This window comes from Trachinotus anak, unplaced genomic scaffold (genome assembly GCF_046630095.1).
Source record: "Trachinotus anak isolate AG129_WGS33_773 ecotype Australia unplaced genomic scaffold, CSIRO_AGI_Tana_v1 ptg000015l, whole genome shotgun sequence".
NCBI classification, from domain to species: domain Eukaryota; kingdom Metazoa; phylum Chordata; class Actinopteri; order Carangiformes; family Carangidae; genus Trachinotus; species Trachinotus anak.
The window spans coordinates 12,476,720-12,502,859 of record NW_027273866.1 but is presented as its reverse complement, the minus strand read 5'-3'; the positions used below and the strand labels follow the sequence as shown (position 1 = coordinate 12,502,859).

General features: G+C 38.6%; 1 protein-coding gene and 1 long non-coding RNA gene across 6 annotated transcripts in view; one reads left to right on the top strand and one right to left on the bottom strand.

Moving 5' to 3' along the window:
• Window positions 1-26,140, top strand: part of LOC139632617 (uncharacterized) — a 76,550-nt gene that overhangs the window by 14,711 nt on the left and 35,699 nt on the right. For 2 of the 4 annotated variants that reach the window (XR_011693593.1, XR_011693596.1), the window contains exons 2-3: window positions 10,219-10,289; window positions 17,901-18,045. This is a non-coding gene — a long non-coding RNA (uncharacterized lncRNA). Of the gene's footprint in view, window positions 1-10,218; window positions 10,290-17,900; window positions 18,058-26,140 lie in introns of all 4 variants that reach the window. The other 2 variants (XR_011693595.1, XR_011693594.1) reach the window with 1 other exon arrangement.
• LOC139632616 (protein LBH-like) lies at window positions 15,566-25,427 on the bottom strand. 2 transcript variants are annotated; one of them, XM_071497663.1, is made up of 4 exons: window positions 24,866-25,427; window positions 19,471-19,552; window positions 17,868-18,042; window positions 15,566-16,709 (listed from the first exon to the last, which is right to left on the bottom strand). In XM_071497663.1, exons 2-4 carry the CDS (start codon window positions 19,546-19,548, stop codon window positions 16,642-16,644), a joined length of 321 nt encoding a protein of 106 aa, XP_071353764.1. In that variant the 5' UTR covers window positions 19,549-19,552; window positions 24,866-25,427; the 3' UTR covers window positions 15,566-16,641. The 2 variants fall into 2 exon arrangements, with proteins under 2 accessions (XP_071353764.1, XP_071353763.1); XM_071497662.1 differs by having other exon boundaries at window positions 19,471-19,549; window positions 24,854-25,417.

Sequence of the window (26,140 nt, the reverse complement as noted above, 5' to 3'; positions counted from 1 at the left end):
CGGGGTTTCCCACAGCAAGCTGGGAAATCTGGGAAATTTCTGAGATGTTGAGTGTAAGTGATCCTGATGGTTACAACACCTTTTTGGTGCATTTTGAACATTTTAATTGAAATGCAAGGGCCCTAATTAGTCAAGCAAATTCATGAGTCGAACTTCATCACACTTCACCTCCTGCAGTTAAATTTATTCAATGAAAGCTCCGTTTTAGATCACAGCTCCTCTTTCAGAGACCTGTTTCCCGTTCAAAGGTTGGATCACCGTGCTGCCGTTTGATGCAAACATCAAACATACATTAAGTCTCACTATGACTGCAGTTTAGACCTTTGCAAGTTGTGTTGTTGAAATAAAAATGGCAGCAGTGATTGCATGTAGCAGAAGATGAACAGCTAAGGACCTGGAAGAGCTTTAGAGCTTCTTTGCTCAGTCACAACAAACTTCAGTTTCTACTGAAAAGAGAAGGAATACACGACAGAAAATAAAAATTTGAATTGCCTCATTTTTTTGTCTGGGTGAGGGCTATGTCTCTAAGTCCGATATTTGGTGGCACTGGTGTCAAATCCAGGTTAAGCACTAAAGTGTAACCATGTATGTTTTGCTACACGGGGTCTGATTCATCCCTTGTGGGATTTATGTGCACCGATTTTAAAAACCTGGCTTTGATGTTAGAGGACAGAGTGAAGGAGCTCCCGTCATAGATATTTGGGTGAATTAGCTGCACAAGGCGTGAAATATTAAATAAAATCATGACAGATTTTCCTGAGTTCAAACAGGAAACTCTGACTGCAGAGTCCACTGCAGACTGGCAGGGGAAAAGAGGCTGGATTGCAGGAGAAGATGGGGAAAAACCTCAGACAGAGGATAATGCTTTTACTCCTTTATAGCTGGGGTCGAGATGCCCTTGAGCAGAGCGCTTACACCTAGAAATGTCTTCAGTGAAGCCAACAGTGGGTGGCTGCAGTTGTACTTTGCAGCTTCTATGTTTGACACTATAATTGAATTCAAGGAAAGCAAAAAGAAAGAAAAAGCTTTATGTGCTCAGAAAATCCTTCCAGGATAAATATAAGTTTTTATTTTTATCTCAGTTTCACCTCGTCACTCAGAGCTCCATGAATGACTGCAGGGTGAAAGTCATGCTCCACCTGCTGTGTGGGCTGCTTCAGGTGATGCTGTGAGCTCGATAACACACCTGGCCTGCTCTGCCAGCATATGGACACCACCAGGGGAGGAAATGTAAGCCACCGCAGGGGTTTATTACAGGTTACACAAGATCCATCTATTGTCTCCTGCTCTGTGTTTACATGGTCTTAAGAAATCATGCTAATGACCCTAATTTAAGTAACACACTGTTGTTAAGATTAAGCAGTTTGCAGGGAGTATCTTTTATCTATGGAGCAGAACCTGATTAATGACCCTCGACGCCCCGTCCACATGATGATATTATTATGGTATGATTAGGTTACACCAAGCTTTTGCTCGCTGTTATTTTCCCCCAGCTCTTGTGTTGCACATTTGAATTTGAATGAAGGACAAACAAATTAACAGTAATGAAAAAAAATCTGAAAAATCATCCTAAACATTACAAACAAGCTTTTATCTGTAGCTGAGGCAGGACAGTTGGTGTATGGAGAAAGAAAAGGTGCAATAAAGGCAGATGAAAACAAAACAATGATAAATTCTTCAACTTCTTCTGGTATAATTTGATGTTGAAGTGTTGTGCCAAGCTGTACTTTAAAGGAGCTATTTGTAAGTTTTGCTATTGCTACAAAGCTAATGTTAGCATTAGCAGCTGTTTACTTACCAGTCTTGCCGAGAGCTTCAGCCATTATTGTGTTCACAAAACAAGAAGTTATATTACATCCTCTGAGCAGCACTACTTCTTCAGAGCAGCCTGGACGCCACAGTGACTCGGTATTGGAGAGTGACACATCCAGCCAAACGGGCTGGGGCTAGCTGGTTAGCATCCTAACCTCAGTAGAATAAAAGCAGTGATTGAAATGGAAACAAAGCTCTTGCAACGTTTTTTCTAGATTGGTAAGTAAACAGCTGTTAATGCTAATGTTAGCTATGTAGCAATAGCAAAACAAATAGCTCATTTACTGTTCCAGCTAAGAATTATTTAAAGTACACAACACTCAAAGAGTCTCTGCACCTTTAAGAAGTTAAAAAGAAACATGACAAAAGACTTCACATGTAAAACAGAACAGTATCGGGGTAACTACTGTTAATTAAGAAACAAGTTGATAATTTCCCAGCCTCTGAAAGTAGCTGAAACTAACCACACTGCAACTATTTGAAGTACTTCTCCGTTGATAAAATCCAGACATGCCATCTAAAGACAAGAGAGGACAGCATGTGTCTGACTTCTGTCAGCAGCCTGTAATTTAAGAAATATTATGTGTATTTTCACATGGCTGCACAAATCTGTATTTTTCAACCTGAATGGGCTTCACTGATAAAAGCACCTTCTAACAGGGAAATAACAGGTATTAGTAATGGATGTGCTCTGCTCTCCTGGATCCATTCTGCTGTTTGGTTTCTTATTCATGCGGTTGAAAGGAGATAAGTCTGAAGTGATGTCAAGATATTTTGACAGTAAGTGAAGAGTTGAAAAGCGGCTAAATATCACAGTGTCAGCATCAGTGTGAAATGTCAGATTTTGGTGTCAGTTCCTTAGAAATGAAGACAAACTGCTTTGTTCTTGAGTCATTACATTCAGCATCCATACATGAAGAAATCTTTTACAGAGCAGGGGGGAAAAAGCTTCCATGTAGAGCATGGGAGATAAATGGTGAGGCATCGAAAGCAGCAGGTCACACAGCTCTACTCTACATCATCACACTCCCTCAGGACCGCCCGCTCTTACTAACCAGCCCCCTCCAGAGACAGTGTCGTCATGTTGCTTGAGGTAGAAATCAGTTGTCTCTGTCTCTTGAATCAGGTTTTTAGCTCTAGCAGGAAGACGATTTGTTTTATTTCGTCGACATTCTGAAGCTCCACCTCTCAGTTCTTATTATCCAATGACTTCACTTCAGGATTTATTCAAAATGCTTTCCTGTCATATTGTGATCATCTTAGCTGAAGAACATTTAAAACATTTTTACATTTACATTTGAATTAAAAAAAATTAAATACTGGACCAAAACAGTAAACATCCAGAAAAAGCAAAAAGCAGCAAAAAAGTCCCCATAAAGCTGCAGAGGTGGTTATACAGTAGCTATCAATAGATTAATCACTGCAGCATTACACATAACCATTTGACTTATTATTCGTAGAAAATATTGATAAGTGGATGTAAATTTGTAGATGTGAAACATGAATCAAGTTTGTTATTTTTAATGCTTTATTTTACTAGTTGGCAACTTACTAATAGTTCCAGGAGGATTCACATGGGATCACTTGGTATGTGAATTTGTTAATTTATGATTAAGTTCAACATCAACTATAGCCTAGAGTCTTTTAGACAGCAGGTTGGTCAAACAGCAAAACTGTAAAATGTTTCAACAGGCAAGTTTAATTCAACAATGTATGAAGATCAAAGTTTCCAACAATAAATTAAAATGTACTGGGGTTTTTCTTAAAAGAACATTTTTCGTAAATCATCTGCTGCTTGTAAACTCGAATTAAAAATACTGAAATAACTCGAACTTGTCTCCACTTTTCCATAATGAGAAGCAAACCATACAGACATTTTCAGGAAACTTGAAAGGACGTTTTTTAAATAAAGTCACCAACTTAACATGATTTCCAAATCTTATTCTGTAAACTTTTTGTCAAAAGTTTTTTAAACTTTCCTCAGTTTTTTGGAAAATAAACAAGGTAAATGAAGCTGCTCTTGTTAGTTGCATAAATTCAGTTTAGGTGGAGGTGTCTTCAGAGGATTTGTAGATGAAAAAATAATAGATAAAACAACATCAGTCATCTCCTCTGTTGAACTCTTGCCTGTCAGTACCACCGGGGAAATGTAACATAAGCCCTGCAGATGGGGTTATGAGAGGTTGCAGATTAAAATGCTATGACACTGTGAGTTGGATAGACTTTAAATAATGCATGCAGTGTCATCAGCTTTGTGTCATGTTGGTGGGCCAGAGATGCAGAGGCTCCGTTCAGCCTGAGAGGCCCCGAGGCTATTTGTGACCCTGCTGGATCTCTGAGGCTTTGAGCGAGTCAATGAGCAAAATGAGCAGCAGTTCAATTTCAATAAGGTGATATTTATTTTAGAGCAAAATGACACGTCGCGTCAAGAGAATAGCTTTGTAAATGTCTCTTCCTCTTCGCCTGCATCCTCTCTTTATGAGCGAAGAAGGTTTTACAGGTAAAATCAACACAGGTGTCAAGTTACTATGTACAGTACAAATCTAAGGCAGTTTTTCGAACGTGCTCAAACAGGAGGTTTAATAAAGGTTGACGGTGCAACACAGCTAATGAGCTACGATAGCTACTCTGTTTTTGGTTCTCTGCTCACCCCTTCCCTCGGAGCTCACCACTGTCAATATGGATTATCATCAGTCAGTCATGCAAGTCATAAGAGTTTAAATAAAAATGTACAAGACTTACATTTTTACTTTGTGATTAAGTATTGTACTTGTGGTGTAATGGACTCCAGGAAGTGGCTGCACCTGGCCAAGGAATAGTTCAGCACATAACCCCAGTCATTTGTGAGCTTCGGCAGTGGCTTTTGTTACCTTACAGTCAGGCAAGCTATTTCACTGCTGGCTGTGGCTCGTGCACAGACAGGAGAGTGGTATTGATCTTTTCATCTAACTCTGCAATAAGCACTGAATAAGCATCATTTCCCAAAAGTCTGAACTATTCCTATAATTCTCCATTGTGGTATTTCTGAAGTCTAAAGTCAATAAGCTTTTACCTGGAAAGGGTTTTAGTAATTACAAATAACAAATTTTAAAAAATAAAACAGCTTCAGTTTAAATTGTAAGTCCTCCAAATTAAATGACAAAGTATTTGATCTGCCGCCTTGTTGGCAGGAGAACAACATTTATTTGTTCTTTACAAAACCATCACAAAATGAAAAATAAATCAGTTTTATGATTGACTAAGATTCACTTAGATTTATATGTAAATCATGTGGTTATGGTTATGAAACAATGAGGGTCACAGTAAATATCTTAAATACACAGGCCTGAAACTTTACAGTAGTTCTGCATTTTAAATTGCATGTGCTGCTTTACTTCCTATTTGAACAGGACTTATTTTTCCTCCAGTTTCAGTCTTTCCTAACTTAAAATCACCTGATCTGATCTGGGTTAGACTGGAACACAGAGATCCTCAGTCTGAGATGTGGGTCACCCTCGTGCAGAACAGTGTGAGAAGCTGCGTCTGCAGGAGTTTGTTTTGTTTTTGTGCGCTTCCTGCGACTCCCAAAGGAGATGGTGATACAGCCTGATTGCCTTCCCCCTGTTGTCCATGTTTTTGTGTTTGCTGTGCAGTTGAAATTGCTGGTATTGATGTATTGCTGCTTTATTAGACAGTATGCAGCAGAGACAGAAAAGAAAAAAATGAAATTGAAATGAGAGGAGAAAACATTTCGTGAGCTTGATTTGACTCCTGAGCATCACAGGCATGTGCCAACATCCACCACTGGATGAAATCCAAAGGCTGATTTAAATTTTAATATTTTTTTTTTCCAGAGTGAGCAACAGTTTTAAACTTCTGAAGACAAACTGGTGGTGAAAATCAGAAATATATGAGATACTTTTCCAATGCACTGACTGTACCTTGTCACGACACACAACACAACTCCTGCTCTCGCCTGAACTTCCTTTAAATAGAAGTGAGGTTTTTGAACTTGTGTTGTGCATTTGACTCCTGTGTGTGTCTGGGTCGTGACATGCTGAGGCACAGAGTCTTTTCAGTATTAAAGCTAACCCTCTTAGCAAATGTCTGACTGTCACATTTCAAAACATCTGGCAAGAACTTGTCATATTAGAGTAAATATTAAACCAGCGGAGAAACACAAATAAACGTGTGCACTGTTAATGATAGAGAGATCTGATTTAGACACTCACCTTATCAAAAATAAAAAAATTTTAAAAAGAAGGTCAGCAAATTCTTTTTTTTTTGTTTTTCCCCCTCAAATATGGAAATCAGCACCAGTCTTAAAAATCCTGTTTCAGACAGACTTGTTATAAACAAGTTACAAGGTATTTATTAAAACCATAACTTGTATCACAATATATTTTACACATCACACCTTGAGGGAATAAACTGTATCTGGAAACCAACCACTAGAATCCTAGGGGGCCCCCTCAGCATAATTACTCAAATCACCAAAAAGAAACTGCCTCACAGGCCCCTGAAAGGTCTTTACAATATAAGTTTACTATATACTTACTAGCTTCTAAAATCTTATGAAAATAGCAACAAATGCAAATACTATAATATTTTGAGGCAAATAGCTAATTTTAAATGTACTGTATATCAATACAAAACAGAGATATTTTGGGGATGACAATGGAAATTAAAAATGTGGATGCAAATAACATAGACTGTAAATATAGATGGATGTAGCCTCTGTGACGTTACATACAGGTTTCTGAAGAGCGGTTCTGAAGCTGCCATCGCCATCTTGGCAGTGCCTGACTCCACACAACTCCCGGCTAATCCAAAAATGGGCAAAGAGGTGGAGCGTGTGTGGTGCAGACTTAGGTTCATGCCGGTTTGTGTCAAGCATATGTTCACCCACCTGTCACTCAAAGCAGCCACTGCTTCAATTATGCAGAACTTTGAGCCTTAATAAAATTTAAACAGGTGAGTTATATAAAAAACATTCACCCCCACCCCACAGTTGTCATGAAGGAAGAAATTAGCTATAGAGACCAACCAACAGTTTTTTGTACCAGGCTGTAAACATGTTTATTTCCTATAATGATGCCAAATCAGGAATCACAACACTGATGAAACATATTGCACTCTGACACATACAATCCCTCCTCTCAGCTCCTCACAGCAGATATTTGGGCTCTGGAAGTCTCAGAGCTGTTTACCTCACGAAGCCTTTCTAAAAACCATCTGGTACAGTGGGCGGAGGCTCGCTGCCTCCTGCAGCAGCTCACATCAACCTCTCTTCCTCCTCCCAACCCGCTCCAGGCTCCACCTGCAGAGCCGCCCCATCTAAAATTGATTACAGTGACATTTACTATTCATAGAAAAGGTTACTAGAGTAACCCTGTGCTGTGCCGCATATTTAAGTGGAACATTATTCCCAAACAAATGAAGAGGTGCTCTTCAGTGAACAACTGTGTAGCAGAACTGAATGACAAACTGGTTGTGTAATTATGAATAATATGCATCGCGGATTTGGTCTGTATCATGATCCCCCCCCCCACACACACTGTTTATATTTTGAAACAGAGAAATAGAGAACAAAGAGATACAGACTGAGTTTGTTTAAATTATTACTGTGAGATCAATATTGTAGTGTTTTGGCAGAGCTCTTTTTCACAAAGAACATATAATATTTACAACAAGTTGATGGGGATCAAAAGTTTTTCAAACATCCTCGACCCTGTAAGTGACTTCTGAGTGATTTATTTTTCAAAGACCAGTTTTCGTAATGTTTAAAATGCAGAAAACACTCAGCTAAATTATCTATAATATTGCCTTCTGCCATAGCCTTAGAGAATACATGTTTCTGATTGGCTGGCAGGTCTCTCTCAACAATACTTCTGTTTCATTTAACATTATCTGAAACCAAACCCTTGGTTGAAACTGACTACAAACACACCCACCATATTTTCCTTCCAGTTTGAAACTACTGTATGATACAAGCATAATATTGCACTTTGAGGAAATGAAGAAAATTTACTTTTACGTACAATGTAAAAAGAATTTTGCTGTATACACTTGGAATTTTTGGTTTATAAATGTGCATGAAATTTGTTTTTTAATTGTTTAAAGTCATGTCGAGTTTTGTCCTGATCTTTTACAACAGCTTTTCATAAGCAGTCACAATAAGCCAGAAACATTGTTCCTCAGTTTGACTTACTGTGGTTCAAACTCTTTATTTCTAAAGGGCAGACCTGTTTTCACCAGGGTTGGGTTTGTTTTATTTTATACAGAGAGAGAGAGAAGATCACCTGACACCACAGAGACACATGACACATAAAAAGACGCATTTTTCCTACTTATTACCTAAATAACTTAATTGATGAGTTAAGTGAAGAATCCATCAGACATTTACTCATCTGAACTCTTGATTATTATTAGTTCTGAAAGTGAATTAAATAATTTAAACTTGAAACCAACAAACCTATTTAATTAAATAATGAAAATGTATTTAATATAACTTACTGAGATTTACAGTGCAGTAAAGGACAATGTAAACATGGTGTGAAAATGACTTCCTGTGTTCACCAAGTGAAGGAGGTCAGGTTAGCAGAACTGGCTCTGTTCACTCCTTCACTCCTTCACGTGAAATAAGACACTTTCTGTTCATCTATTGGCACTATTTTAATTTTAATTTTAAATGCTTTAAGTTTCTACGGTCTAACTGTTGTTTATGTCAAACAATAGAAGTTTCAGTTTTTTAACAATGTACACTGTAAAACATCACAAGCAACAGTTTTTTTTTAAATTGTAGAACAGAAAAGAGTGACAAATGCTCCTTCAGTCGGTGTACATGTTTGATTGACTGCTGAGCTCCCATGAGCACTGAGATCTCCCTCTCTGATCCACAGTCTTCACTCCCAACGCTTTAAAGTTATAATCCTTAAGATTTTCGTTTAATCAAACCCTGTTTTTGATGATTATAGTCTCGTCAGGAGTCTGCCATTCCCACGCTGACATCAAATGACTTTAACCCCTCGCTGCAAACTATGCTGCATATGATCCAGCATTACTGTTTTTTATTCTATCTAACTATTCTATCTAACTAATAACTAATCTAACTAATGGGCTCACGGTTTACTGTTCACTCACTCTATAATTCTTTTTATTTTGAAAAGTATCTATCTATCTATCTATCTATCTATCTATCTATCTATCAGATCAACAATAAATTACTGATAATGCTGACCCAACATTTCCTACTGCTGTAAATGTTCAACTGCTTAAAACTTTGTTGGGCTGTAGTATTTACTTAATATATGTTTGTATTTTAATTATGTAATATTTTTATTGTCCGACATTACAGTATTAATACATTTGTGACTTGACAAATACATAAATTAACAACATTTCCTCATTACATTAATATAAAATGTAATCTGGTCACAATGACATTTCCTGGCAGTGATGGTGAAGAACAAGGACCAAACCTTTTAGCATCTAAACGGACAGATTTTGACCTCTACAGTCACGTTTCTAAGGGATTCAGGGCGCTACAGCAGAGTAGCTGATAGCTAATTAGCTAATGTTATTTAGCCTGCAAAGTGACATTTCCCAGGCGGATGTTTGTTTAGATGTTTAGCTAGAAAGCTAATGTGCGCCGTGTTTCAAAGTCTGTTTTTGTGTCGAGTCTTAGGCTGTTGTTTAGTGTCACTGTCGGCCAGTTATAAATTAGACATTACTGCTTCATGCAAACAACTTTAACTTGTTAAAATTACATGATGAAAGTTTGAAGTTATATAACTGGCTATTTGCTTTGACTTGAAGGACAGAGAAGCCACAACACAATGCAAAGACAGATATAAAAGTAAAGCTTTCTTTTCTGACTATTGTTTTTTCTTTTCTCAAAAGGTCATGTATTTTTCAGGAGAGCAGAACAAAACCTGCAATTTAAGTTCAGTTTGACTTGAACAAAATGGAAAGATGCTGTACATGGCTCATTTACTGCACAAACCTGTAAGGATAGGGGTCAATTTTTTATTTATTGGAAAGAAATCCACCACTTAAGTAGTTTTTTCACGTAATTTTCACATAAAAATTAGTCATAATTATGAAAAATATCTCATAAATTACACCTCTTGACAAAGATGTTTAATCATAATTATGAGGGGAAAAAATACTATTATGAAAAAAAGTGGATCTAATTTGTTTCCATACATGGCTGCACATTAACAGAACTGATCGCAGAATCTTCACCTTTTTGATTTGGCTGTCTGTAGCAGTCAGACATATATAAACAATACCTACATGTACACTACTCCACTTGATGTCACTGACAGCAGCAGCCACAAGTTGAGTGTTTATGTTAAACAATTCCAGTCACAGCGCCAAGCTCGGCAGCCATGATGAGTCTAACATGGAGGTGTTTTTACACAGCGTGGGCATCCAACCAGAGGGCTGAGAGGCCTCAGAGGAGACGGGGCTTCTCTCTGGCAGCCATCCATACAGTAAGTGCTCTTCATACAATCAAACACAGTGCATCTCACTGCTCTTTAATTAAGTCGCTGCACATTCAAGTGTTTCATCAAATCCATGATGTGTTTCATCAGTCAGGGCCTTTCAAGAGCTAACTCCTCTCTGTTTATGTTGTATGACACATTCTCACATCATTCGATATGAGACCAAACTTTGACCTGTTTTGAAAATTTTTTGTTGATTTGGGGCAACACTTGAAGTCTGTAAACCAAACATGTTTATCAATGTAGAGCTTTCACTGACTTAAAGATCCATAAAGTTAAACAGCTTATACTGAGGTATCAATGTTAAAGTTGTTCTTCAGATGCTCAATTAAAGTTTATAGTTGACCCTATGAAAGTCTGAATTTGACATTTTGTTAAATGACTTGTTAAATGAATAGTTTAGTATTTTGGGAAATATGCTTAGTTGCTTCCTGTCTGTGTAAAAATGAAGCTACAGCCTGCAGCTGGTTAGCTTAGCTTCGCATTAAGACTGGAAACAGTGGTAAACCTTCTCAAATACACCTTTCAGCAGGTCTAAAAAATTCTATATTATTTCAGCATATTGCTGCTATCAGGACAAAAAATATATTTGGCCAGTTTCTTCTTATACAGAGATCCTTTTCACATTATAACAAGATATTTTTCATGCTGTTATGACATATTTTCTTGTTATTACTATGGACCAGTTTTATTCTTGTTATAACAACATATCTTAACAAGATAACTAACTTTATCTTGTCGTGTCTCAAAACTTTCTACATATGTCATTAAGATGAGCAATTCTTGTTGTAACGACAGATTTGTCACTGAAACTAAAAACCTCAAAATAATAAGTTTGCTTCTTGTTATAACAAGAAATGTATTATAACATGAAAAGGTTCTTGATAAAATAAGTGCTATAAAAACACTACTAGCAAACACATACCATACTCTGTGAATAAAATGCGTCGTTGTTACTGAACTCAACTAAACGCATACACATATTGTTTTTTCAATATTGTGTCTTATGTAGATTCTATCTTATACATCTGACATTACAGCCATAATAAAAGCTTTGTTATCCAGTCGTGGTGAGCTGTGAGAGCACAGCATTGGGCTGCAGGAGGAGGGCGGGTGTGCGTTACCTCGGCCTATCACGGACACATTTGAAAGACCCGTTTGAAGCCAGCAGGAGTGGGAGATGAAAGTCCTGGCACAGCACACTTTGACATCATCAAAACACAACTCCCTCACAACACTCAGCAGCTCTAATGGCTGTGTTAAAAGGTACTTTTAAATACACAGATTTACAAGTGGCCACTGGCATGGTCTGTGTGGTCTTTGTTCCAAACTGAGCATGAATGAATTCTACATAATGAAACAGGAGAGCAGCCAGAAGAGATACAGCAGAGCTAAATAATGGTGATTTACTGCCAGCGAGACAGTTAACATCCAGGCAAAGTGATGAATCTGTTTCGGGTTTTTTTTGGATCTTAGTCAGAAAAAATGTACTAAAATCCTGATTTACAAAGTCCTGCTTTCAAAATTTCACTTGCACTAAATGAGAGCAAACAAGCAACCAAATGTTCCCAGTTATATAAACTAAGAGTGCTCATTCTGAAGAAGAGTAGTTTGGTTTAATTGAGGCATTTTCCTGAGGTAAAATATTTACAGCAGCGGAAGTAGGAAACCTGCAAAAATCTTTAAGTTTGTATTAAAGTAAAATAAGTAAAAGAAAATAAAATAAAAAATTAAATCAAGGCATAGTTGAGATAATGTGTCCATAAGAATGGGGCGGACGGACGGACAACCCAAAACAATATGCCTCCAGCTCTGGCTGTTGTCAAAAAAAACTCCACAGCAATGCAAGAGGCTCTTGTCAGGCTGTATTTAGGCACAGGAGTACTTTGAGCTGAATGCTAAGATCAGCATGCTAACAGGCTCACAGTGACAAAGTTAATTGATATAATGTTGACAATATACCTGCTATCTTCACCTTGGTATGCTAACACCTGCTAATTAGCACTACTGAAACAAATGGGAATCTTGTTAGTTTCAGACTTTTTTGTCCAAGTGTAAATTTTGACCAGATGATGGGGTGAGAGGAAACGTCATTAAGATTAAGATAATTAAGATACTGTACATCATCTGGGAACCATGGATGACCAATATCGCTGTTGCTATGCTGCTAAAAGGCAGGTTAAGTAAATATCTCCCAAAATGGAAACACTCAAGATGAGTACCAGCACCTTAATATTTGTACTTGTACTTAGAGCAGTAGAAACAAGTTGTGAACCAAACCCTGACTCACCTTTTAGGTTGATATGGTGAAGTTGTTAGCAAACAGTTGTTTAGAGTCGTGTTTGCGTTCACCTGATGATTTTAAGTCCAGTATTTTCTCTTTTAGCTCTGTTTTTTGTCTCCACCAACTCCTGAGTAAAATATCTGGTTCTTTAGCTGCTAAATTCTCCACTGTGTTCACCAGCTGGTCTCTAACTGCTGCTGTCTGCTGTTTGCTGATGAGCAGGTAGTGAACAGTGGCTTTTAGAGCTTTTTTTTCATTTAAAACAGCTTCCTGCTGCAGCTGAAAATGACTGTGAGAGCAGAGGGAATGACCCAGAACAGTATGCGGTCTGGACAAATAAACAATGAGCTGAAACTCACTATACAGCCCAGTAAAGATGATTCAGGTGATAATTCTCAGTAGAAACCCCCTTCACATTGTCATTTGACAGTCATAGCTGCTTTAAGTAAATGTTTCTCTGACCAAGAGAGAGAAACTTAAGAAAAGCAAATACAGCGAATATATGTAAAGCTGTCAGTCAGAACAAGGTCAGAAACACAAAGATGTATTAGCATGCATGAGCTGCATCAGGGAATCTTGTTGTACAAATCCATATCAATTTGCAGCGCTGCAGCAGCAGATGTTAAAAGCTTCCACCTTGGAGTGAATTATGTGTAAAATACGAGGGAGACAGTCTGTTCTTGTGAGAGGAGAGACGAGTGTGAGTCTTCTTTCTCTGAAAAACAGCTTGTGACATTTGAGAGATAATTGACACTGCAATGCCCCCCCACCCCCCACCCCCACCCCCCCCACCTCCCCTCGCAGCCTTGCTCCCCGCAGCCCTTCATTTTCCCAGGAGTGACCCCACTTGCTCCGATGAAGTGCTCTTCACAAGGCTGTCATCTGAAAGGTCAGATCCAGAGAGCAGACGAGTCACGGAAGAAATAAGATGGAGATCCTGCCATCCATCTCGCTGTATGGATCAAGACACCAGCCTGACCTTTAACAGTATATCAGCCGCAACAAACTATCAGAGTGTACGTGGGAGCTCTCATCGCGTTGCCTGTTCGCCTGAGTGTGTGTATACACCACAGACAGATAGAGACACAGAGACAAAAAGCCTTTTAACTACAAACACTAACATCTTTAATATTTACCTGCAACTAGCCAGTTCTTGTTTACTGAAAGTCTGATATTAACAAGCTAAATGTCCCTCTTCCTCTGTGCACCACATGGTCAAAAATACTGTCTAAATGGTTAAATTTACTGCATTTTCAACAAGGCAACCACATGCATGTTTTGCTCTTTAATTAAATATAGTCAACCTGTGGACCCACACTATGGAGAAATGAGATCATTCTTGCTTGAATATCCCTGAGCTCTAACAAAGCATTTCAGACAGAATAGAATGAACTATGATATACTAAGATTAAACCCACAGTGTAAGAAAAATAATGTCTTTTTGGAAAATTGAAGCATTTAAATTAATTTTAGTAGACATCAAGAATAAAATGATGGACAGATATTGTGTCCTTTTTTAATGGAGGTAATTTTACTGTTCTGAGCAGGTAAAGTATAACAGAGACACTGATGCGCTTCTTTTTGTAAAGGGCAGTATGTGAAACCTTTGCTTTCTTATAAAAAAAAAAAACCAAAAAAAACACATGCTGTACCTGTAGTTTTTTTTCACAGCTATGACACAATGATTTCCTCTCCAGCTGCAGAGATTCGAGGCTTTCAGATCTCACCTTCCAGCCAGTGCTTTACGTTTCTGAACAAAAACGCCCTGACCACTGACTGACTTTCTGTCCTCGTGCCTCAAAAAACATAGTGACTAAGCTGCGTTACAGAAGAAAGCCTTTGTAAGAGTCAAGTACTGTGAGGGTAAATGCTTTGTTTGCCACTTGTAAAAAGGAAGTAAAGTTTAGGACACAGAGAGCAATAAAGAGGTCTGCAAGAGGGAAATCCAGTGTGAGGCAGGAAGGACACATGTACAGTGAATACTGGACTTCTGCTGCGTTCGCGTCACGTGGGAGTTTCCATAATTGCCGGTTTCAGACTTGTAAATACTGCTCACATCAAAATCCAAGTTGTAATTACAACTGGGTGACTGATGGTCTGTGGTGTGCTGCCGACTGGAGAACGTCACAGCCCTGTAAAGCAGCTCTACTGACTCAGTAGCTAACGTGCAGAGTGACGTAAGGAGTCAAATCACAGATGGGACAAAGCCTGCTAAGCAGTTGGTTAGCTGTCTGAGAGACAACACAAACTACTTTCACTGCTGCCCCACACGTCAGTGTAATAAACAACTTTACATATTCTTCTATGAATACTACATAGGAGCAAGACCCCCAGACTGCAAGTCATTATATGTCTCTTTTGGGACATTTTGGGACTCTTTATGATCATTTTGTGTCTCTTTCATATTGTATTGTGACTTTTTGTGGACATTTTGGGTCTCTTTGTGGTTATTTTGCTTCCCTTTGTGGCTGTTGTGTGTCTCTGAGTTCTTTTTTTTCTCTTTGTGGATGTTTTGTGCGTCTTTGAGTTCATTTTGCGTCTCTGCAGTCATTTAACATCTCTTTGTGGATGTTTAATATCTCTCGTAAGTAATTTTCTGTCCCTTTCACGTGATTTAACACCTTTTTGTAGACATTTTATGTCTCTCTGCGGTTGTTTTGTGACTCTGTTGATTTTTTGTATCTCCTCATAGTTCTTTTACATCTCTTTATGGCTGAGTTATCTTGCTTTTTATTTTTAAAGGTTTAACTGTTAACAGGAACTTGCCATCAAATAAAATCATTTGTCAGACCAGACACTGGTGGTTATACATACTGATTTCTTAGCAAAGTGAAAGCTGAAACAGATAACATTGTTGGATCCAGATGTGTCTCATCAACAAAAACCAGCATCTAGAAAGATTTTCAACCAGTCAGAATAAAACTACCCTTCACTTGGAACAGTACAAACCACAGGGACAATAAATTAAAGAACATTGTAAGAATTTTGAAAAGGTTTATTACTTGTGCAATAATTTAGGCTTCCAGTATTTTAAAAAATATCATGTCTGTGACAAGCGACACACATCTAAAATACTCTGGTTCTTTTCACGTCTGTAATCTGTAACAAAATGGACTGCCTTTAAATTCCTTTGAACATATTGCTCCAATATCTTAAGTAAAACAGAACACGATTACATTCCCTTTAACACCTACTGCATGAAGACACTGCTCACATAATATAATATATTAAAGAATGTCATAACATCAAGTAAAGTGATGAGTTTGTTCCTAGTCAAATACTGCTCTTTAAAACATCGTAGCTATTATTACAAAGTGAATAGTGAGACCAAGATCACCAAACTACAGCAGTGAGCACTTAACAAACAGTGATGTAATTTACATCTAAAGTTAATGTAAAAACTGTGCACAAAGTACAGGAGCTACCATTAGTAGTAGAAGTAGTAGTATGGCACACATGAGCTAAATACTTAAGACAGCATTTAGAAACATCTGTCCAGATCAGATGTGCAGATGATATCGTGGGCATCAGGGCAGTGAGGGCTTGGAGCCAGAGTGAGAAAATCACTTTAACTTTTTCAAATTAAAAAATTAAAAATGTATTTTTATATCAAAATCCCAAAGTGAGAGGGAAAACTTGACGTTAAAAACATGTCTGCTGCTGGTAGTTATAGTATCTTTCATTTATTTCCGGGCAGACAGCTTCTTGTGAAAAGGAAATTTTGTCAAAAGGCAGAAGTACAAACTGGAGAAAAAAGGTACAGGATGTCAACTTGGTCCCGTCAGTCGTCTTTAATAGCCTACAGAAAAAAGCTCCTTCATTAGCACAGACGTGAAAAGAAAAACACCTTCTGTAAATTTATTCTGAAGGTGCTGACTCGAATCTGGCTCCAAGCCCCATGAGCTGGGGTTTGGGAATCTGTTTTTCTACCCTTCCTCCTCCGTCGCCGTGATCTTTCTATCCACATAATGTGCTCATCTACGGGACTCTTTTTAAACTCATCCAAGTCTGGACGCACTCACAGTTAAACAGTGGATTTCGCAGGAGGAGATTTGCTCAGTTGGAGTCCTGCATCTCGGCCCCTGAAGCCTCTTCATCCACGCCGACACTCGACTGCTCCTCATCTGGAAGAAAATGAAGAATTCACCAAACTTCCAAATAACTCTTGGCGCGTGTACAGCTGCTTTTCACTGTTTAGTTTCTGACTGAGCAGCAAATAACACAGACCTTTATTTTCCTTTTATAATTTATATATTTATTTTTGGCTAACAAGCATCATCTCTCAAATATTTGGTAGAAAACAAGTAAACTCAGGAGGAACTGTGAACCATGTAAACACTTTTATCCAGCTGTTGACTTTATGTGAATATTTGCAACAATCAAGGTATTTGTGTCCATATGAGTCCTGTCATAATTCAGTTTGATGCAAAGAATAGAGTCTCATAAATAAATAAATCAAGATAATTCATCCATTCATTCATTCATCGGCAGATAAAAATGAAATTACATGGAAGAATAAAAGCCTGGAAATTGCTGCATAAGAATATCAATGTTAAGATAAATAGATATTTGAACTGGGTTGGCCTGACATTATCCAAACACCATAATTTGGCTTAAACCACAAAAGTTTTAGAGCAAACGTGGTGAAAACTGCACTGCACTGACGTCGCATGAATGCAACACAAAGGCCCAACCAGAGGCAGACAGAAGTAGAGTCCTGTGAAGTGGCATGAAAACAAAAAATAAAGAATACCAGCTCATTGTTCTTGACTGTTTCCACCTTTAGTTCAGTTCATTTTTGTCAGATCAGAGCAAAGAATGGTACCAAGTAATAACATGGAGATACAGACAGGTGACAAAGGAAAAACCTGAACAATGAGTCGTGAAACAGGACAACAATAGCCCCATCCATACGGCATGAAGGGCCACTGACTGGTTTGATGAATATGAAAATGATCATCAAAAAATCAAGTGGGGTGAGCACGTGGTGGCCCAACACCTTACTAAGACACTTTATGTTGATTTTTCCTTTAATTTGTCTGTACCTGACAGTGCATCCATCAGTTTGCCTCCAACATGGATCTTACCCTTTTACAGGTGTAGGGACAGATCCTAATGCTCAGAAAGACAAATCTATGATACGGAAGTCAGAACTGAGACTCAGATTTTAGCTGTTTGTGATTTTATGATGTTACCTGGAAGACGTCAACATCAGGAACAGCCAATAAACACCTGCTGATGAGTCCATGTGACTTGTGTCAATGTGGAAACCTCCTCCTCACCTGCAGTTTCTTCCTCTGCGCTCTGTCTCTCAGTTTGGGCATCTGCAGAGCTCGGCTCGTCTGGCGGCCAGCGGAGCTCCCCGCTCTCCACCTCGGCTCCGTCTGTTGGCTCCACCACGATGGAGGGAAGCCTCTTGGACAACTTTGGATACCTTTCATGGCTGTCTGGGAAGAGCTGGTGAGAGCTTATGTAAGGTCAACTGACGGGAGATTGTTAATCATGCCGCATGTGAAAGAACAACAATGCGGTAAAAATCGGATTAGCTGCAGACGGTGTATCAGATGAAAGCTGGAGCTGACGACCTGTAAATCTTTATATGTGCATATACTTCGTGTAATTCTATCTTATCCTAGTTTCATCCAAGTCTTAAAGTGAGGACTACAACTACATGTACTCCATCAAGCTCTGAATCAGCCAATAGCAGGCCACCAAATGTGACATGCACACCTTATCATGATTAACAACTACCCAACATTCATTGTATCCAACACTAGCATAATAAAACATGCAAGACGAAAGCTTATATACTGTGATTAGTTCTGTTTCTCCTATTGATATATGCTATTATTAAAAATCTTACATGAGTTACAGATGGATATAGTTTCCAATTTAACTGATGCTCCTCTGTGGAGGTTCAATAAAATGTTTGGATGTGAGCAGGGCTGAAAAAATTTAGATTTTTTAAATTTTTGTTGGGTCTTGTACCAGACAAGCATGTTCCTTCATATCTGGAGAATATGATTTATGGGCTGGGTCACAACACTTCATTTATGGTCTGTTGTGACATAATTTACCTAAATCAAAAAAAAATAGATTTTGAGAATATTTCAATTAATCGTTCAGCCCTATATGTGAACTAAGTACATGTTTAATTGCTTCTTTTATTCCTAAATAGACAATTTCCATGAAAAGTTTATAGGTTTATATATTTAGAGTCATATTAATTTGCCACTCCTATGTTTTGTTATGGGTTGTTTTCAAACTCAGCAGACTTAGACTTTCAGGTAGTATAACATACGCTGCATTTGAAACATGGTTAATACAAACATTAGGAAGAACCTTTATGTCAGCCTCAGACTCTAGTTAAGTGCAGGACAAAACACTGAGAGGTCTATTGGACTAAATTTAGAGGAAAACTACCCCATTGTTATAACTGCATTTAAATTACTGTATTTGAATGGGAAACAGGTCCTGACCTAAACCTGAAAAGTCTCTTTCGGGAGATTTTAGACTGAAAACTTACAAAACTCAACCAGCACAGAGAGAAACTGGGAGAATTAATCAAACTAAACAACTCACTGGCTCCAAAAAAACAACACAACATAAGTGATCACTCTTTACACTTCACTTCATGGTGATGCTTTATAAAATAAATCTTTACAGTAGTAGATGATCACTCACTTGTCCTTCTGGCTCAGCTGGATAAGACAGACACCGTTTACTCAGAGTCCAGCTAATAATGACCTCAGTCACATCAACCCACATTTTTACTCTTGATCACTCTTGTGACTCACCGCTATATGTTTTCTACTCCAATAAGAACAGGACTGGCTTGAATTAATATAAACATGCACATACACACACACACACCTGGAAGGATACTGTGCCCTGATCTCCTCCTGCTCCTCCCCCGCTGAAGTCCTCCGTCCCAGGTTCCAGAGAGTTCATTACCTCAGTCATCCTGGATGGAAAACATATGTTTAGGTCGCTGATCAATGGTGCAGAGTATGTGGATGCTCGTTCAGATTCTCGTTCACTACTCTTATTTATCAGATATTTTCTAATTTTAAAATCATGCATCACCGATGCAAAATGTTAAAAAGTGATGTTTTGGTATAATTGCAGTTACTCAGGTATCATTTTGGCACCATTATAAAAATATTTCCGGCACTTAACAGCTCTAATGATTTTCTTAAAGGTCCCTTGTGTGGAGTTTACATTTTCTGTTTCTCACCAAAACAATTTGCGAATATCTTTGACGTCTGACGAATTCTGTTCAGTGCTTCCTTATAAAACATTTGCAAAGCCATTGTTTGAATATTTTGAAACCTGCATTGTTTACATCCATATTTACAATCATCTTCACTGCCTTTCCTGGTGCATTGCTGCATTTCCATGTGTTGCTGCCTCTTGTAGATCAGTGAAATAGTGTGAAACCATTTGCAGGAATTGTGCACCAATGTGCCAAAACATTATGACCACTCACAGATGAAGCAAATTACAGTTATTATCTCGTAACAACGCTGCATGTCAAGGTTGTTATGGCCATACGACTACGCAAGACTAAGGTTTGTGGGGTGCTCCCAGTCAGCAGTGGTGATTAGCCACTGACAGCCACAGACTTTTAGGATCTGCTGCTAACATCTTAGTCCCAGGTACCACAGGACTCCTGCAGAGGTCTTGCAGAGTCCATGTCTTGGCAGGTTTTAACTGTTTTGGTGCCACATGAAGGACCAACAGCATATTAGGCAGGGGTGGTAATGTTTCGACTCAGCAGTGTATGTTGTCACCTGCATCTGTGTGGATCCTTGTGCAGAACAAAACAGGGACCCACTCACAAAAAAAAAATATATAGCTCAACTAGTGATCAAAAAATCCTAACACCCCTAAATCTGGGACTCTTTTTCTGATCATCATAGTGGACTCTAGTCGGCTGTTTGGTCAAAAATAATGGTCAATTACTGGCTATGGTCACTAACATGCAGGCTGTGGTCTGTCACACAGACACAGACGGGCAGCAACCAACCAACAGAATGTTAGTGTTGGACCAGGACTGACCTTAGTGCAATAAAATAAAAAAATGTCCCCAACTGACAAAACAGTTTTAATACATGATGCTAAATGATGCTTATTTAGTACTAAAAACTACTGAGGTATATTAACTGCATTCACACTGCTGCTACTGTAACTTTACCAACCAGGCACCAGCATGTGTTCAGATTCTTTAAACTTAAATCTGCAATAACACATTTTTTGGCAAGGGCAGCAGAAAGAAGTTGCACCAAACATTAACATATAATCACCTTTTAAGTTGATATGTTCAACTTGTGAGGAAACAGTTGGTTATTTACACATCCAGCAGTTCTTCTTTTAGCTCATTTTCATCTCCTGAGGGAAACATCTGGCTCTTTAGCTGCTAAATGCTCCATTATGTTCACCAGACAAATTGTGGTCCAGACAAATTTTGAACAATGAGCTGAAACTCACTCTAAATCTACATAAAAAGCCGATTCAGGTGATAAAAGTGACATTTGATAAATTGTTATTATAAAAACATTGATTATACAGCTGATGTTATGAGCAGTGTCTCAGCAGAGGAATCACCATAGCACAAGATATAACAGAACACCTGGTTATGTGTCATCATCTACTTAAAATACCAGCGGATGCAGAATAATATTGGATTGATTATATTTTAAAGTGATATTGATTAAAAAAATGTGTTAGTAAACCAGCCGACAGTATCAGTCCTCTCCTCAATAGTCAAACACAGACTTTGCATGTGACAAGTTATCAGAAACACCACTTTCCATACAATCAGACCGGCAGTTGCAGTTGCCATGGGGACGAGAGATTGAGATTTTATGGCTCTGATTGTCTGAATAGTGCACTTTGCCTGAGCGCACGAGGCTGAGAGCTGATTTGGGGGGTATTCATGTGTGCCGTTACGCAGCAATTACCGCCGTCAGGACGGGGCCGTGTTGTTGTGAGACTTCTCTGTGAAACCTGGTAACGCTTCTGCCCTTCATCCTCGCAGCAAAGAGACAATACAGCCTTTATTCCTCATCAGAGGCTGGCATTGTTCCTCTGGAGGGGATCTGTGCGGTCACTCCAAGCCGGTCTTATATCCGACTCTGCTGCTCTGAAGGTAGCAACTGGAGAGGAGGCCTGTGGAGCCCTGCACATGATTTCAGTCTGAGCTCGTTTCTGAGAAGTGCGTTCACTCTGCGGTGATGTGAAGCGTAACAGACACAAGAATTTAAATGTTGATGCCAAGCGTGACGCCTCAGTCAGGTCTTCTTTTTTTTTCTTCTTCTTCAGCTGAATAATAATGCCTAATTTAAGCCATTAGGTATGAACAAGGTTACCCATGTGTTAAGGTCTGACTGTTTACAGGAAGCCGCTTCACTTCTGCCTCAGCAGAGAAATGAAATGTTAAGACACTTGTCTTTCTTCACATGTTACGAGCAGAGACTACATTTTTAGCTGGGTCATAATGAAGCAGCAAGTGTTTCACCTGGGGATTGAATGTTTGACATCTGACAGTTTAAAATATGTAATATTATTAGTATAATAGCATAACCTGAAATCTTAGACCAATCCAAGGATTTTCTTTGGATTTTTAGGTTGGAAACCCATTTTATTTTGGATTCTCTCACCCTCTTAAAGTGTTTAATCAAATGCCACTTAAGTGAAGAGTTCATGTTCCTTGACTAATTAGATGTTTCTCAATTAAGGCAGTAAATCAGTACTGAAACACGAAAAGAAGAATGTATCCAAAACTCAGAAACAGAGAATCTAGAGCTATAAACCCTGCAACTAAGAACTGTTTTCAAATACAGTTTAATGTTTTGACTTTTAGAAAATGTCCAAATTAATGGCAGATACCAGAGTCATGTTAAGACATGTTAGAAAACAGTTGTTTATTTCCACACCCAGCAGCTAAAGGAGAAACATGGTTCATTTAGAGTCATGTTTATGTCCACCTGAGGAATCTAAGCCCGGTATTCTCTGTACTTTAGCTCTGTATTTGGTCTCCACCATTTCCTGAGGAAAATAACTGGCTCTTCAGTTGCTGTGTTCAAACGCTGGTTTGTAACTGGGTCTGTCTGCTGCAGTGGACAGTGGCTTTTTAAAGCTTCCTGCTGTGGCTGAAAACAAAACCATGAGAGCGGTGAAAATGACCCAGAACAATAACGCTGTGGTCTGCACAGATAAACACTGGACTGAAACTCAGTGTAAAGCTGAAGGTCTGACCAAGTGTAACAAAATCCAACCAAAGCTCACTAATTAACACCTTATATCTAGTTTATTTAATCTGTAGAAAATACAAACTGTAAATGCAACATGTGGTTTCGCTGGGGGTTATGTGCTGCACGGGGTTTCCATTGGTTTCCTACAAAGATGTAATTCCACACCAAAAAAACGTACAATGGCGAACTGTTACTTGTACACTCTAAAGGTTGAACTATTCCTTCAAGCAAAAGTAGAATTACCACAATGTAAAAATCCTTTTCACTGAAAATTACTCCTCGTGTCGCAGCTGGAGAAGGTGGAGCTACTATTAATTATTTCATATACATTCAGATAGTTTAATGTGTAACAATCAATCATTTTGTATATGAAGTCTGAATTTGCAGAGTAACTAGTAATTACAACCATCAGATAAATGCAGTGAATAAAACCTACTTTTTGAAATCAAGTCAAGTGATGTACAGTACAAGTGCCTCATAGTGTTCTGTGTTAATTTAAGTTAATTACTGGAAGAATCCAATCTACATTTTTTTGAAAACTGGAAAGTATTAAATTTGTAATGATATGAAAAAGAGAAAAGCAGCAAACTTTCACATTTAAGAGGCTGCGGCCTACAGACACCTGAATTATTTACTCTTTACGCAATGAGTTACTTTTATTTTGACACTAATCTCAGCAATAATACCTGAAAAAATCTAAATGATTAGTTGATTAAAATCTGAAAATATCTGATGACCTCATGTTGGGTCTCATGAAATTTTAACAACAATTTTTCACTCGACTAAGAAATAATAAGTAGATGAATCGATTATGAAAATATTAATTACTTGCAGATCAACAATCAACGGTGCAAGCCAATAATCCACAGTAGCACCCTGATGCACTGTGAAATTAGTCTGCTGATGTTGAATGACTTTGGAGCCAAAAGCTTTGCACCTAGTGCAAAAATCTGTTTTCACCACGATACACACCCAAATCTCGATTTAAGTACTGAGCTCGCAGCCACTGTCTCCTTCCCCTTCCTTACTGGGAGATGTACATCTGGTGTGACCTCATAGATTATAAAATTCCTCCTCTCTCTTCTCTGTCCATCATGAGATTCATCATGGTGGAGACTGTCCATTTAAAGGGGCAGCTATTCCTAAAAACGGACATCCTCCAGCACCACCAGACAATCGGCTTGATTCCACTGTTTCATTTTTTGCAGATATATTATGGTGAAATGCAGGAATGACCGCCACACTCTCTCCCCTCTTATCGCCCCTGCTTCACTTCAAACACTTTTTCCATCTCTGCTACTAAATCAGACCCAGCAGCAGCAGCACCACCTCCTCAAATGCAGGAACCTCAGATAAATCCAGGAAGTTTTTACTGCCCAAGGACATGAAAAAAAAAATCCAATCTATGGCCAAAAATAGTGATTTTCTACTTTACTTACCATGAAGCTTGTATAAATGTTCCACTGCTGATTCTTGTTGCAGTTCAATTTGATTTCTCCTGTGCTTGTTGCCCCAATTTACATTTCCTGTTCTATTTTTTGACTCAGATGCACTTTGTTGATTATCTAATGGCACAGAAACTTATTTCTGATGCATCTTTAAGCATTTTAAAAAATATATAATGTTTATAAATGCCCACTATATGGAGCACTAACCTGCCTGGTGCACAACAGGTAGCCAGTTTATTGCAGGTGGTAGTTCCTATTAATAGATTTAAATATCGGTATATAAAACACAGCTTCTGCTACACCCACACTTATACACACTATACAGGCTGATCAGCGCTTTCTGCACACAATCCCACACACTAAGAGCATCACCAGCGCAGGGTAAAGCAGGTTTTATGAATTTTCCTGAACCTCTAAGGTGCAGTTTTCAATGTTAAACTCACCAGTCATTCAGTTACTTTCATAAAAATGAATAAAAACAGCTTCTAGGTCAGTGTTAGAAATGAAGAATGAAGGTGTCTCAGTGTTTCCAGAGTGGTTAAAAGGCGAATAAAAGCTCCGTACCTGTCTGCGGGCTGATCCAGTGTCTCAGAGCAGCAAGGTCTCCGTCCTCCGCTGCTTCATCACACTGATGCTGCTGCTGATGATGATGGGGATGATGGTGGTGGTGATGATGATGATGATGATGATGATGATGATGATGCGGGCTGTTGTGGGCGACAGGCGGCGGGGCGCGCTGGGCTACCGGTGAAGTTGCCGCTCGCATCAAAGTGTTTAGAGCCTGCGCAGTGAAGCGGGACCGGTGCTGCCTTCAACGACTGTCGGAAACTTTCGGATTTTGAGAAGTTGGGGGAGGATTTTGTGCAACAGGGAGTCAGTGATTAGGTTCAACTAGAAAACAAAATATAATTTATTTTTTATCTCAGTCTGCTTTTCATCTTCTACACTGGTATACCATCCATTTTCAGCAGCAAGTGGTAAAATACCAGCTCTCCCAGAAGTGAATATACAGTACTGTGTAAACGTTTTAGGCACTGTTTATATAGAGGCATCTGATTGTATATTATAATACTGTTCCCTTATGTTCATCACTTGCAGACCAATAAAGTATTATCTTATCCTATAATAATCATAATTTATTGGTTGATTATATTTTGTTTTGGAAATCTGAAACTGCAAATTAACTACAGTCATCAAATAAATGTTGTGAAGTAAGATATACAATATTTGAAATGTAGTCGTGCAGAGGTATAAAGTTGCAGAAAATGGAAATACTCAAATAAAGGATAAATACCTGCAAACTGCACTAAAGTACCAAGTAGTGAATGTACTTTGTTACCTTCAAGGGCTGGTGCTTGCGGTTGTTTTGCATCTCTCGTTGGGCGTGCAGCCTCACTCTGGGATGGTTTCCTGTCTCTTTGAGGTCATTTTGTATCTTTTAACTGAGCATTACCTCTTGGGCGAGGGCCTCTATTCATGTACATTTTGGTGTTACTGGGCCAAAGCGAAGTGAGTAAACTCTGAATTTATACCTGATGAGCAGTGAGCATATTCCCTTCTTCATCTCAAACCTTGATGAAACACAAGCAGTCCAAAAAGTGTGTCAATTTTTGTTTCATTTCCGGTCCAAAAAAAAAAAAACAAGCTCAAAAGTGCGGCTCTTGAACCGATTAGTCTGGAAAGTAGAATTTACGAGGAGTCATGGAAGGCAACACCTAATCAGGAGTGAACGGAGCAGCTGTTAATGGTTTTAAAAAGGTATAACGCTGGCAGCCGAGTCTGTCAGGTCATGTGACACATTTCATACCTTCAAACCTGAATTTACAAACACGCGAAGATCTCCCCTCTTTA